Source organism: Leopardus geoffroyi, chromosome A1 (genome assembly GCF_018350155.1).
Source record: "Leopardus geoffroyi isolate Oge1 chromosome A1, O.geoffroyi_Oge1_pat1.0, whole genome shotgun sequence".
Classification (NCBI taxonomy): Eukaryota; Metazoa; Chordata; class Mammalia; order Carnivora; family Felidae; genus Leopardus; species Leopardus geoffroyi.
Window position 1 is genome coordinate 1,415,475 of NC_059326.1, and position 14,631 is coordinate 1,430,105.

Here is a 14,631-nt window from a genome sequence, read left to right on the forward strand (position 1 = left end):
GAAAAGAGGTTTTTCTCCAGGCCCAGGTGGTTTCACTGGAGAATTCTACCAAACATTTAAAGAAGAATTAACAAAAATGTTATAATCTCTTCCAGAAAATAGATGGAGAGAAAACTTCCCATTTTATGCATTATTACCTTGATATCTAATACAGTGTTACCTTGATATCAAAATCAAATATAGTAAAAGAGAGAGAAAAAGGAAAACTACAAACTAATGTTTCCTCTGAACTTAGATGCAACAAAACATAAGCAAACTGACCCCAGCAACGTCTAGAAAGAATTACACATCTAGTGGTATTTATTCTAGGTCTGCAAGGCTGGTCCAACATGGGAAAATCGACTGATGTAACCTACCAGGTTGACAAAATTAGCAAGTGAGGGAACAGCACCCTTCTGCTCCCCTGACATCCACGTTAAGGCACCGCCATGGTTAAGTGGAAATGCGAGCCATCCTTCTGGCCAGGTGCCCTGCCTGTCCCACTCTAGCTCACACCCCAACTTGTGGGTAGGACCCCTGGAAATTCACACTTGAATCTGATTTGTGCAGAGCTGTTGACACACAGACAGCAAGGAACAGTATTCCTCGACCCGCCCGCTGACGCAGCTTCCAAGTAAGGAGGCCCTGCTCGTCTGCGCTCACTGTGTTCGCTGCCAGAAGGCTGGGGCCCCGGCCCACGTGTGAAACCCACTCCCGGGAGAGAACGCCTTTGAAAGAAAAACTCTGCAAGGCCTTTGGATCTTTCGAACATAAATGTATAAAAATCTCCAGTTTTCACTGTAACACTTCCCCAATTGATCTGCTTTTTATATCAAAGTTGCCCTTAAATGTTTGAAGTACACTTGGAACACCCTAAAATCTACATTCAAGTTCAACTGGCTCTGACGTGGTGAGTCAAAGGGGCGTCATTTCGTCCCAGCCCTGACGGGGCCCAGCACACGCGTGCAGATTTGCACGGGTGAAGGTGGGGCTCGGGAGGGGTTTGCTCGCCTCGTCTGCCCCTCAGGATCTTAGGTGGAAACAGACCACAGGCAGCACAGGTTTTCTTTCAAGAAATTCATGTGATCAAGTCAAGACTACGCAGACCACCCCACCTAATGGGCACAGATGTTGATCCACTAATCCCAGGAGGAGGCAGGAAAAACGTGCCTTTTGTGTGTCTGCTGGGGTGTACCGTTGAGAGCCCAGAGGAGGATCCCGTGGCTGCTTACGTGGCCGGGGGGGAGTTCTCTCACGGCATGGCTCTGACTCTGCTAAGCCCAGAGCCTAAGGAAAGCAGGACTCCTGCGGGGTGTTCAGAGCCCACGCCCGTGGCTCCTCTGCCCTCAGAAGTAACTGCTTCAGGAGTGGACGCACGGCCGGTGTGCTACTGGCACTCCCACGTGTGGGAGGCCGACACAGTAGCGGTCTCTGGGCGGCAACGGTTAAGAGTCGGTGCAACACGGGCGACCCCACCCCCTCGGATGTTCCCTCTGCGAGCCCCTGTCCCACATCTGGACCACTTCACCTGTCACCACAGAGCTCAGGGATGCCCGTCACCCTATTCACAACCTGGAGAGAGGGACCTATAGTTTCTAGACCCGCCTTAATTCTGTCTGCAAATCATCTTTATTTTCCAAAACGGACTGATCTCCTAGACATTCACCAAGGAAAATTCTTGATCATTTCTGTAGCCTCTTCGCAATTTGTCACAAACTGTATCCTGCTGGATTGTAGCACACGGTGCCTCATGGAGACTCCGGGCACGTGAGTGCCACTGCAGCCAACAACAGACACACGTGGGACTCTCAGGCATGAGACCCAAGAGTGAGAACGTTCCTGCAAGTCGGTAACACGATCACGCCCAGCCTGCCATCAGCCGCCAGAGACGGGACAATCTAAAGGAGGGCGGACGAAATGAGGCGGCAGGGCAGCCACACTCAGTAACTCCTCCAGCCCTCCCTCCGTGTCTGGCCAGTAAAGGGGAGAACGGGAACCCGCACGGCTCCTCCAAGGGGAGCGCTGCCACCCTCCGCCGACCTTCCAAGCTTGGGAGCTTCCCAGCCACCCCCGGTTCTGCTTTGGGGTCAACACAGAGAGGATCCTCTGTGTGTGACTCCCACCTAATTCCTCTGCCCCAGAACCTCCAGGTTTTCCCTTGAGCTGGCTCACATCCTTCTGACTGGAGAAAGCAAGATTCAGCTCCGGGCTTTTCTTTACCCCTTTGGGCCTACGTTACTTTACAAAAAAAGGCAAAAACTGCCTTCAAACCTCTCTGCGTTTCACTGGAACACTGAACTTTTCTGATGGTCTATTGAAGTGCTCCAGACAAGAGGAAATGATGTAAAAACAGCTCCGAGGAAGTGCTTTCAGTTCAGTGTGTCTTTATTCTACTACTGATACTCAAAGAACATTCTACAATTATTAGGAGGTTAAAACTACGAACTTAACAGTGAAAATCCCAACAAGGACACAGGATTGCAGCTACTGTGTGGCAACTGGACACGGCAGTCAGGACAGATGATGAATCTAACAGGGACGGGGCAGGATGCCGTAACCAGGAAGCAGGAGGGTCACATACATCACGCGCTGGGCAGCTAAAATACAATGCCCACAGGCCGGCCCCCTTGTTCCCGTGTCAGGCTGGGATTGGCGGGCTCCCATAGGAGCTCTGGGCCTATTCCAGGAACAGACAGCTCAGCCCAAGCTTCATTCCCCTTGCCTTGCGTACCCGGATAGACCCTCGCTCACTCCACCGCGTTTCTGCAACATGAGCGTGGACAGTGTTGTTCACCCATGTAGAAGCTGAGGAAGCATCAACAAGCAAGTGGATGGAAAACACAGTCTGAGCCCAAGACCCCTGGACTCTTCACTGCAAGTCCTGGGGCTGCTCCAAGGTCTGTACTGCCTGGAACCAGGTCCTTCGTACAAATGTAGAAGCGAGGTGTAGAGCTTTGTACAAATGTATGCAGCGAGGTGATTTCTAAAGTCACACGTAAAATCTTTTGGGGCGTCTGGGTGGCTTAGTCGGTTAAGCGTCGGACTTTGACTCAGGCCATAATCTCGCAGTCCGTGAGTTCGAGCCCTGCATCAGGCTCTGTGCTGACAGCTCGGAGCCGGGAGCCTGCTTTGGATTCTGTGTCTCCCTCTCTCTCTGCCCCTCCCCTGTTCACACTCTGTCTCTCTCTCAAAAATAAATAAACATTAAAAAAATTAAAAATAAATAAATAAAGTCACATGTAAAATCTTTTAATGAAAGGACAGGGTTAAGTGTGTGTGCATAATTTCCTATTTATATTTAAGATAAGCATAGCGCTAACAAGTTTAAGGATTACCCATTGTTTCTTCCTCAAGCTCTTGAAATAAACTGGGTTCCTTTAGAGGATACAAGTTTACTCAAAATCTAGTTTTTCCCTCTTGCAAAATTGTAACACTGGGGGAAAACCTGACCCTGTGAGAAAATGCAGTATTGTCACACAGAGATAATTATGTGGTAATGATATGAAAGGGCAGGAAGCAGAGAAGTCTATCATCAGGTGTGAATATCAAATGACTTACTGTAACAGAGGAATCTCTGAAACATACAACGAACTGCCACATTACGTTTTATTTTCCTTGCCTGTTGACTGAACCTGAGACAAGAGCGTGCCCTCAGTCCCCAGAACAGAACAGGCAGGACTGAGCGCTGACTTTCCCACCCCGCCATGCGGCCCCAGGACATGCGGCTACCCTTCCCCTCCAACAGCCGGAGGCTGGAAGCAGCCCACGCACCTCCACCAGCCGCCAGGCCTCGCTGATGACGGCATACTGGAGGCGATTCAGGACAAAGCCATCCATCTCCTTCAAGACTCTGACTGGGGACTGTCCGATCTTCCGCATCAGGGCGTGGGTTCTGTCCACCGTCGCAGGGGCCGTCTCTGGGTGTGGGACCAGCTCAACCAATGGCACGTAATACGGTGGGTTTACCTTATGAGAGAGACAGGAGGGGGGAAGAGTCAGAAGACAGCCCTGGAGCCGGGGTGCTGTTCTGGCAGACTGCTTGCCTATCCTGAATGGTCAGATGGTACAGATTTGTCTGGGGAAGGGCCACTTTAGATTCAGCATCTGATGACAAGAAACTTGAAAGATAAAGTAGTCCACAAAGGAGGGAAAGAAAAAACCTGAGCACAAAAATCTGTGTGTTTTATTTATTGAAAAATCATAACTAGCACATGAGGTTGAAATTTGGAGGTGCAGATGACCATCCTATACTTTCAGGGCTAATCTCCAGACCCCTGGCCTCCCCCAGCATTTCTCAGCTACCCGCTGTCTAGACTTCATGGGCTTCTGCCCAGCCCCAGCCCTCCTCCAGACCCACCTTCCAAAACCCTCACTGCGGGGTGTTGCTATTCTACGGTGTCAGGGTTAAAAATTGAGAGCATCTTCCCAAAACTTGGTATTTCCTTAACATGTCCATGATGAGCCCCACACGCGTCCCGCCAATCAAATCTCACCTACACAGAGGTCACGCAGCATCAGAACACTACCGCAGCCTTGACGTCGTGACACGGCCTAAGGTGGGAAGGGTTGGTCCACGATGAGCAGGCCCAGATGGAAATGCCTGCCTAGCCCAGCATTTACGCTTTGTGCTCTGGGTTTCTTGGTTTATTTTTTTTATTTTTGTCTTTTGTTTGTTTCTTTGTTTATTTTGAGAAACTGTTCTTGAAGAGTCCCAAAGAGGATTATCCTCGGTCCAAAGAAAAGGCTGCTTCGTAGAACCAGATTAACCTCACCATTAAAAGCCAAATGCACTGCAGTAAACTGTATGCCAAATACTTTTAAGTAATTTTTCCTCAATATATAGAGGAAAATTGATAGAATCTTACAGTCACTAAATTACTACAAGAAGCATCTTTTTTTTTTTTTCTTTTTTTTTTTTTTTTTTTTTTATTAGATTTTTTTTTTAACGTTTTATTTATTTTTGAGACAGGGAGAGACAGAGCATGAACAGGGGAGGGTCAGAGAGAGGGAGACACAGAATCTGAAACAGGCTCCAGGCTCTGAGCTGTCAGCACAGAGCCCGACGCGGGGCTCGAACTCACGGACTGTGAGATCATGACCTGAGCCGAAGTCGGCCGCTTAACCGACTGAGCCACCCAGGCGCCCCTTTTTTTTCTTTTTTAAAGTAGGCTCCATACCCAAGATCAAGACCTGAGCTGAGATCAACAGTCAGGTGCTTAACTGACTGAGCCACCAGAAGTCCAAGAAGCATCCATTTTAAAATGACTTCTAGGGGGCGCCTGGGTGGCGCAGTCGGTTAAGCGTCCCAACTTCGGCTCGGGTCACGATCTCACGGTTCATGAGTTCGAGCCCCGTGTCGGGCTCTGTGCTGACAGCTCAGAGCCTGGAGCCTGCTTCTGACTCTGTGTCCCCTCTCTCTCTCTGCCCCTCCCCTGCTCACACTCTGTTTCTGTGTGTGTTTGTGTGTCTCGAATAAACCTTTTTTAAAAATTTAAAAATACATACATACATACATACAATGACTTCTACAGAAAAGGGAAAGAAAACCTTCCTTCTCCTAGGACACTGCTTAGGAGGGGCCTCTGGTCCACAAACAGCTTCGCTTCGGAGGTTCCCTGTGCTCTCGGCCTGCCCTGGTCACTCTCAGCCCTCTTAGAAAGCAAAAGAGGACGGCATCTGTTTTCAGATAAATAAATCATAAATCAGTGCCTCCACTGAATCACCTGTCTCCTGCCTATGATCATCGAGCTCATAAAAATGTCTAACGTCTGGCCTTTTCGAAGATCAGAATTGTAAGAACTGGAAGCCTGTCTACTTAGGTGGATTTTATCTTCCTGTAAGACCAAGACTGCCGTCTTCGGGGCTTGGGGTCTTCCAATGCCGCAAGCCTCACGGGCGGCACAATCCCAGACCGAGACACCGGCTGCAGAGGATCCGCACGCACAACGCGCTCCCCGGCCCGCATCCTCCCTAAGCGGCGGTTCTCCCGGCTGCCACCGCCGGCCTCCCTCTGTGCCCACGCCCAGGCTCTGGGCAGAGCTGGGTGGCTCCCAGGGCGTCTCCCCCACCCCAAACCCCGAGATCTCACTTGGAGCTCGCCCCCCATTCCAGGCTGTATCTGTAACTGTGCACCGGACGCACTCCTAACGCGCATACACTCGACCTGTCACGAATCAAACTCCCGTCCCTCCCGCCCCCACACAGGGTCCTCTTCCTGGCGCCCCATCTTGGCGAGAACACCATCGCCCCAACACCCAACGCCCCAGTCAGCACCGTGAGAAGCATCCTCGGGGCCCGCCTCTCCCCGGCCCGCCCCACTTCCCATCGGCGATCCGGTCAGTTCTATTCACGTCTCGGGAAAAACCCATTCCCGCCACCGCACTCGCACACGTGGCTCGGGCCGTCGCCTCCCGCTCAGATTCCGGCGCTCTCCTCCCCGGCCTCTCTCTGCAGGCCCATCCTCTCGCCGCCACCGCCAGGGTGAGCCTTTGTCAGGCCGGGGCCTGTCAGGTCCAGAGGCGGAAGGGAGCACGAGGGCCGAGAGCGGCCGCTCCCTGGGGGCGGAGCTCCAGCTCCCCGAGAAAGACTTCCGCGGATGGAGCTCCGTGCGAGGGCTGCACGGCCGTGAGAACGGGCTCGCTGCCGCCGAACTGTACGCAGTCTCAAGCCTCACACGTGTTTCATCGCAATTAACGTTTTTTTAAAACTTACAAACAGGATGCCGACTGCACCACCCCCGGCTCAAGTCCCTGCGGGACCCTGATTCCCGGCACCCGCGGAAACCCAGCGGCACGGTCCAGCTCTTCGTGCTGCCTGACACTGGCCGCGTTCACGCTTCGTGTCCACGCGCTCGAGCCGGGCAGCTGCTGGGAGAGGGCCTGCCGGAGTCCGAGGGCCCGCAGGGGGTGGTTCTTGCCACGGCACCTCAGTCCTGTGACAGGGACACTGATGCCAACTGCAGGCTGGGAGAGGGACGGGACGATCAGGTGGGAGAGGAGAGGAGGGAGGAGGGAGGAGGGACGGGAGGGGCCACGGAAATAAGCAAAGAAGCGACTCTCTCCAAAGGAAAGGGACGGCTGGGTTCCCCGGAACGCCTGGGCCTTCCGGGATCGGGGTCTGTGAGTTAGACTGAGAATCTCGCCTTGAAGAAATGGGAGAAACAAAACAAACGAGGGGAAAAGGAGGCAGTGTGTCTAAAGGTTACAGGAGCCGGTCCACGGGCTCTCCAGAGCGGGCAGCGCTGTGCCGGAGGGCCTGGCCGGTGAGGCTCTTTGAGAGCTCAGGTGGGGCCGGGCCGTACAAGGGGGGCATTCTCCGTTCACCTCGTGAAAAGCCCGCCCAGAACCTGGACCAGAGCCTGGGAGGCATGTGATCGCGGAGATAGCACAGCGCGCCCAACACAGAGGCTTCGTTTATTTTCTCTGCAGCAGATGAAACAGAGTTAAACTCAGAGGAAAGGCAGCTGGCCCCTTCTCCCAGAAGACAGCCGCGGCGATCTGCGATTCATTGGCACAGCTCCGCGGAGGGGGCACTCCCGACCAGGCGAACTCCTCTTCTTTACCAGAGGAGAGCAAGTAAAAATGAAGGAGCGGCCTGCTTACAGCAGGCCGACAGGCCTGATCCCCCACCGTGTTGATAATTTTCAGAGTCAAGCCCTTTCATGAGTGACAGCCCATCCCACCCCACCTTCCTGAACCCTCCACAGACAGAGGGGGGAAGGCCGCCCCTCTGACGGGCAGCAGCCGACAATCTGAAACGGGCACCGCCTACACACGCACACACATACGCTCTCCAGAAACAGCAAGCTCCGGGACGGACGTTCAAATTACCACCAACACGAGGGCAAGTGGTTCCGGGCTCAGGCGGGAGAGTGAGTAACAAAGGGGGCAAGCGTAGGCAAGGTGCTCAGATGGGAACATTCTGGGCACCTTATGTGAGCAGTGCCCGGTTTAACTCCAGGCTGTGTTATAGCTCCGTGGCTGACAAGTGACCAACGCGAGAGATGAGCAGACGAGAGTTCAGGACCTGTCTCCACTCAACACTGGAATCCCCCAGGCAGCCTCATCCACAGAGCATCCCTAGGAGGGGCGCCAGGAGCATCCGATGGGCGAAAGCAGCCCCCACCAGCTCCATGGGCCCACCACGTCCCCAACTGAAGTAAGGCTGTAAAGTGTGGCTGAAACCGTTTTGACTGATTGCTAACATAGACCCAGGCACCAAGAGAGACTGCGACCAAACTCAACTTTGAGATCGTCATCATCAGCGAACGTCTCCCAGCCACCAGATGCCCATCCCTGAGCCCCTCTACACTCCCTCAGGGAGATGAGGCAGACAAGGAAACGCAACATAAGAAACATTTGAGAGGAAGAATGTCAGGGACACATCAACACCCCTCTTCCTGAGCCCGTCGCCTCCTGGCTCTAGTCTATGAAGCCCACTTGAAAATCCCAAACTACCTGTGTGCTGAGAGAACACGCCCACCCCGTGGTGACCCCCGCTCACCCCCCAGTGCTCGGATGACCCAGAGCTCCTCCCCCCCCCAGCGAGACAACATGTGTTTGCCCAAAAGACAACACGTGATGTCGAAACTCGCTGGCTGCCGGCTCTTCTGCGGAGGGCTGGAGGCGGCAATCTTTCGCCACTGCTGACTATCCACTCTCGCCACAGCCTTTCAGAGGCCCGAAGAAGGGGCTTCCTTTTCCTTTGTCCTATTTCCTGTCTGGGCAAAGAACTGTGGGTGCCTGGGGCAGGATGTTGAGGCGGCGGCGTGCGAGCCGATGCTCCAGGCCGAAGGGAAACAAGCTCCTCAGAGACCATAAATGGTTCTGGAATACTTGGGACTGCCCGTCCAGCTTGGGTTGAGTTGTTCGGCACGCCTTTTCCCCACCTGAGCTCAGTGGAATCATCTGGGCAGGAGATCGGTGGGCAATATCAGCGCAGGAGAAAGAAAGGATAAAATTCCAAAGACGGCCGGCTTGGGTGACTGCATTTGCTTAAATTAATGTTGGCTTAGGTATAAAATGATTTCCAAAAGTAAGAAGAGACTGATTTGTGAAACAAGGTCTGGACTTACTTTGGTTATGCTATTTGACCTTGATTAAAGAAGTAAAAGCGAGCAATCCTAAAATGGTATGAGAAATATCATTACTCAACAGTGAGTGGCTGAACTACTAGTCAGAGGTACTTGTTAGGTGTGACAGGAAAGTGAAGGAGGTGTGGTGTCATCCATCAGGTAGTTCAAAATTAAGACACATGGGTAAAAGTCTTGATAAAGGACTCAGGAGGCATTTTCTAAACAATCTGACTTAGCTGTTTTTCCTTTTTTTCCCACCTGACTTAGAAGTAAAATTACTGGTTAGAAGTTGGAAGTTTCCAGGCAAGATTAACAATCTAATCAACAAACAGTTTACAGTTTCTAAGAGTCCTTTTTACGGACATGTAAATGTCATAAAAGCTAAGACATGTCATGTTTCGTGGCACTTGGTAACTGGATGCTTCAACTAAGGTCCCTGTTGGTGCTAATTTCCCATATCTGAGTGGGAGCTAAACATGACTGGTTTCCTCCTATATTCTGTGGGTCTGAGTCTCCATATTTTACGCCCACTCTCCACCTTCCCTTGTACTTCAGTAGGAGGGTATCCGGACATCCAGAACCATACAATCATGTGAACGGCGGTCCAAGCCGTCCCTCCTGTCAGCACGCAGAACCCAGGAGGCATCTCTGACCCGCCCTTTCTCCTCACCTCCCTGAGCCAGCCCCTTAGCCTCCCCACCCCCACACTCCAAGCTACTCTTGCTCAGCAGGAGGACTTTCCCTGCTCTCAGTCTAGGACCCTCAGCCTCACCACGGCCCTGGTGGCTCCTACTAGGAATCCTGCCCCAGTTCTGTGAAGTAGCTGTCCCCCTCTCTGAGCCATCTTCAACATAGAAGGAACCTTCTGGTCACCCTCCAAAGGCAGCACTTCCACCGCATCGCAGGGCTGCCCTGTGTCTACACCAGTCCCAGGTCTTCAGAGTAACGCTCATGATTTTGTATAACCCAACCATTCCCAAGCCTTCTGGCTCTTTCCTCCTGCTCCCCAAGTACGTGAGGTGCGTGTGTCTTTCGGGTCAGGCTGGCCTCCTCACAATTCTGCATGCCCCGTGCTTGCTCTTGGCCAAGGGTCTCTGTTTATCTTCTTTCCCACCCTCACACTCTCTCCTCCCTGGTCAGCCCAGATCCTGCCCAGCCTGGCCCTGGCTCCTCCATGCAGCCCTTCCCCAGCCTTCACCTCTGATGGCCTGCTGGTGCTGAGGGTGTGGCCATCGTCATCTACTATCACATTTATGATGGCCGGAGCTAAGTTAGCTTTTCTGTCCTAACAAGCTGTCCCCAGTTTCCCAAGGTCACACTGAGCTCACAGCTGTTACTCAACCTTGGATCTCCTGATTCTCCTTTCCTCACATTAATACATTAATCTCAAAAAGACTCACTGAGTGCTTGCACGCCAACTTGTACTCACTGTCCAACAGGCCTCATCATGCCCCCCCACTGTGTAAGTCTGCCCAGTTAATTACAACAGAGGGGTGCAAGGGAACAAAAAAAAGGGGCAGGAGGCTTAAAGTCAACCTACCGAACCAGAATCTCAGGAGCAGGACCAAGAATTTGCATTTTAGTAAAACTGATCCTACTCCGAATTGTGTTGAGGAAACCACACAGCGCAGTAAAATGGCTACAAAATCCTACTAAAAATGTGTACACATTTTTAAAATGACTCCCTGACAGTAGGATTATTTGGTTAGTACTCTCTCCCTTCAGCTAGACAGTGAGTTACGTAGGTGAGGGGGACAGCGTGGATTCTATCCCATCGTGCGTCAGGTACACAGATACAATTCAAGACATTTTTGGATAAAATTCTCTTTAAAACTGCCGGGATTGCACAACTCTCTAAATACACTGAATCACATTAAATTATCCAGCTTTAATTGTGTGGCATGCGAATTACACCTCAATAAAGCAGCTACAAAATACTATCGGATTAGCCAAGGCGTACCGCCCCGGAAAACCGGAATGAGAGGCCACCGTGCTGGCGGGTAGAGGCACTCACAGGATGGGCCACGAGGCACTGCTGCACGTGTGCGAGGCCAGCAAACAACTGGGAAGGCAGGAGGCAAGAGGTGGAGCTGCTTAAGACAACTTGGTCATCGACGATTTGATCTAACTGAGCAAAAATCTTCCTCTTCAGCTCCAAGTTTTCTGGAACACATTCCTGAAAAGAACATATTCAAATTACTATGGATGATACTGCACTCAGGCCTCAAGCAAAGCAGCTCGTGTCTGATTCATTCCTTAAAAAAAAAAAAAAAAAAAAAAAAAAAAAAAAAATCAATGAACCAATTAGAAAACTACCAGCAATATTAAAGAGCAAACCAAAAAGCCGCTGAAGAACATGGCAAGTCTCCGGAAACTCCGGAAACTGGGGGGCGTGTATGTGGGAGCTGAACTTTCTAGCTCTGCATAGGCCTGAAAACTCGCAGGATAAAAGAGTCTGCCGAGCACATGGGGGTTGACTCCACGGCAGAACACAGAACAGCACCTCCAGAGAGGCGCTGCAAACACCCACAGCAGTCATCACCACTTATGTTCCCTATCTGTTCTGACCGTCAGAGCAACTTATCTTCAAGGAAAAATCTTATCTTCGTGAAACGAACAAACACGTTCCATCCATAATTCCCGAAGAGCTTCTCGAGAATTCATTTCTAATTGGAAATCCTTTTGAAAAGGACCTTTGTTTCTACAAATCTAAAAGTACTTTAATGGGGTGTGGGAGGAGGACAGAGGAGCAAATTTGGATTAAGTACTGCAGATAACACCACTCTGAAATCCTAATCGTGCATAGAGCCGGCTGGAGTGAGAGGACATTCTCAAACAGCCAAGTGTGGGGCCACAGGTGAGGCCTGTTCCTGGGAACACAGCCCTTCGGATACCGCCCTGCTGCGGATGGAAGCGGAAGGGGAGAGGACCCTCGGGCTGCCCCAACCCCTTCCCTCCTGCCACCGACTCCTCTGGGAAATCACACAGCGGTCGCTCCTGCCCAAGACGGGTCCCAGCTTACCCGGAGGCGATAGGCCCTGCAGGGGAGGCATCAAGAACTCCCAAGGTTCCCTGGAGAATTTATAGGACCATGGCCTCAGTATGGTCCGGTAACCATCAGCATCAGAATAAACTGGGTGCTTGTTAAAAATGCAAATTCTCAGGCCCTCATGAGGGTAGGGTCCTGATATCTGCATTTTAATCAAACATTCTGATGATTTTTGTTCCTGCTGAAGTCTGAGACCCACTACTCGGGGTGTAGGTCTTCTGTACTCTCAGTGTGGCTACCAAACACACCCTCAAGACTCTCTCCAGCCCGACGTCAGAGCTCTGTCCTCCCCTCCTCCCCGAGCTACGCAGGGACCCACCAAGGATGCCCTGATTAGTGTAGCGGCATCGTGGTAGCAGAAACGGTATAAACACCAGCAGACGACGAGAGGTGCGTGAAGGCGAATGTGCAATGCTGAAGGGCCACTGGTGATTATATGAGAATCACCCCTCAAAAATAAAGGTTTTCAGGTTTGACTTAATAATATTGAATCATTAATCATGAAATCTAATAGTATATTGAAATCAGCTGTGTAAATATTATGACCCGAATTCCGTTTCTGTAATCATCTACAAAGTTTAAAAAGTTTTACTCTGAGGGTAGGGAGTCAACATTGTGTTTGTTTATACTTTTAAAAAATATAATCAAACCATGTGAAATTTTTATTAAGAACAAAAGGTCATATAAGCGCCACATCTCAAAGACAAGGAAAAAAATGGAGTCATTTAAGAACTGTAAAGCCCATTGTATTAAATCCCCTTATCACAAAGGGGAAAAAAGCTACAGTAGCTGGCTGGTTGTATTGAGTAATTCCTGGATCAGTTAAGTCTGCAAGTTGGGTTAAGTTTAAATGGAGCCTTGTAGTAAAGCCAGAGACTAAGAATGATGCAGATACTGTTTAAGCTAATAAAAGAGTCCTTGTGAACAGCCTTATTGTGAGTCTGTCACACAGATTCGCCCCTGAAATGCTATGCCTTCTTCAGATCGTCTGATTATCAAAGAGGCAAGAAAACTTGAACCAGAGGAAACCCAAACCTGCTACAATTATGTAAGGGTTTTTAACGGCACATTCGCTTGAAGTTTTGTTGTTGTTGATGATGATAGCAGCAACTGTGTTCAATTTGCTGGGCCAGGGTTATACTGCCTCTGTGCCTGTCAAGTCTTGAGTTCATTTCCTTGCTATTCACTGGGGAGCCGATACTCCTTGCCTGAGAAAGAGTATGAAACGCTATTAATCAGGATTAATAGTCACTTATGGTTGACTGCAAAGCTAAGAGAGGCAACGGTCATTCTCTTTGCCCTAAAGGGGCTGGGAGGAAGGGCAGAGAAAAGTCCCAAACAATGAGACAACTGAGAACCCAGCTGCAACTCGGCCTCACTCTCTCTCAACTATAGCAATGTGACCAGGTGAGAATCCAGCCTTGCCTTCTGAACTCAGTGGTGTTTTTCAGGGGTCCTTTCTAGAGAAAATGGGAAGTGTTAGCAAACATTCTATCACTATTCAAAGTAATGAGCTTGACTTTGCTTAATTAAACTCTGACAGCATTTTGGAAGCAATGATTATTATGTTTGTGTTTTGTTTGTTTTGAAGCGGGAGGGAGACACAACACATAATAAATGATATTCTCGCACAACCACTATGCTCAGGTTTCAACAAACAAAACAAAACTCTGGAGACAAGTAAAGAGAGCACAGCGTAACTTCCCAAGAATCACAACCTTTCCTGGTACATCAGAAGTTTACTCATCTCAGGAAGTATCAAATAGTTAAAAAGTGAGGTTAAGTTTAAACACTCCTTTTTCCCTTGTCTTCTTGAAAGCAAGAAACTGAATGTTGGTATTATTATAGGCATAACTTTTAATTCTCTCTAACTTACTTATATTTTAAAGGACAAATCATGTATAGACTTTGGTGTTTTGTGATTAGTCAGAGTTACCTGTGACAGCATTCAACTCATTAGGAATGTTCTAGAAAGGCAACATGGCCATGGCAAGTCAGAGCATTGGATAATTCCCAGGCAAAGGGAGTCCTACCTAGGAACTCACTTCCGAAGTTTACTCACTCGCTGTGCAACAGTACACATCTTCCAAAACAAATATTTTCATGGGGAAAATGAAATTTCATGATTTTTTTTTAAAAAATCAGTTCAGGCATTTTAGATAGGCGTCCTGTTGCTAGAAAATCTACATTTGTTAATGCAAAACATTTGGAAGCAATCTTCAATGTGCCTTCCAGAAAGAAAGCAAAACTAGATTAGAAGACTTTAGTACTCAAAATATTTTACATGCAAAGAAGTCCTCTTAGACAATTGTAGGGGAAGGACATGGCAAGAAAAAGGTGAGCTAAAACCTCACTTCAACCATGGCAGAAGGAAACTCTCTCTCAAACTAAAGATGGAAGTGATCCACATTATAAAATCTGTTCGCACTAACTGTATCTTGTCAAGTTTTATTGCCACAGGCCATAAACTGCACTAAGCCCTAACCAGAGGCTCGTTTTTTCCCTTGAAATAAAAATAAAAAACATTTTT

At 49.8% G+C, this 14,631-nt stretch overlaps 1 protein-coding gene across 2 annotated transcripts in view; it reads right to left on the reverse strand.

Moving 5' to 3' along the window:
* CRYL1 (crystallin lambda 1) overlaps nt 1–14,631 on the reverse strand; it is a 131,567-nt gene that overhangs the window by 21,339 nt on the left and 95,597 nt on the right. For both annotated transcript variants that reach the window (XM_045444067.1, XM_045444059.1), the window contains 2 exons: nt 11,067–11,228; nt 3,751–3,945 (listed from right to left, as the gene is read on the reverse strand). In XM_045444067.1, the coding sequence (XP_045300023.1) occupies nt 3,751–3,945; nt 11,067–11,228 (357 nt within the window). The remainder of the gene's footprint in view (nt 1–3,750; nt 3,946–11,066; nt 11,229–14,631) is intronic.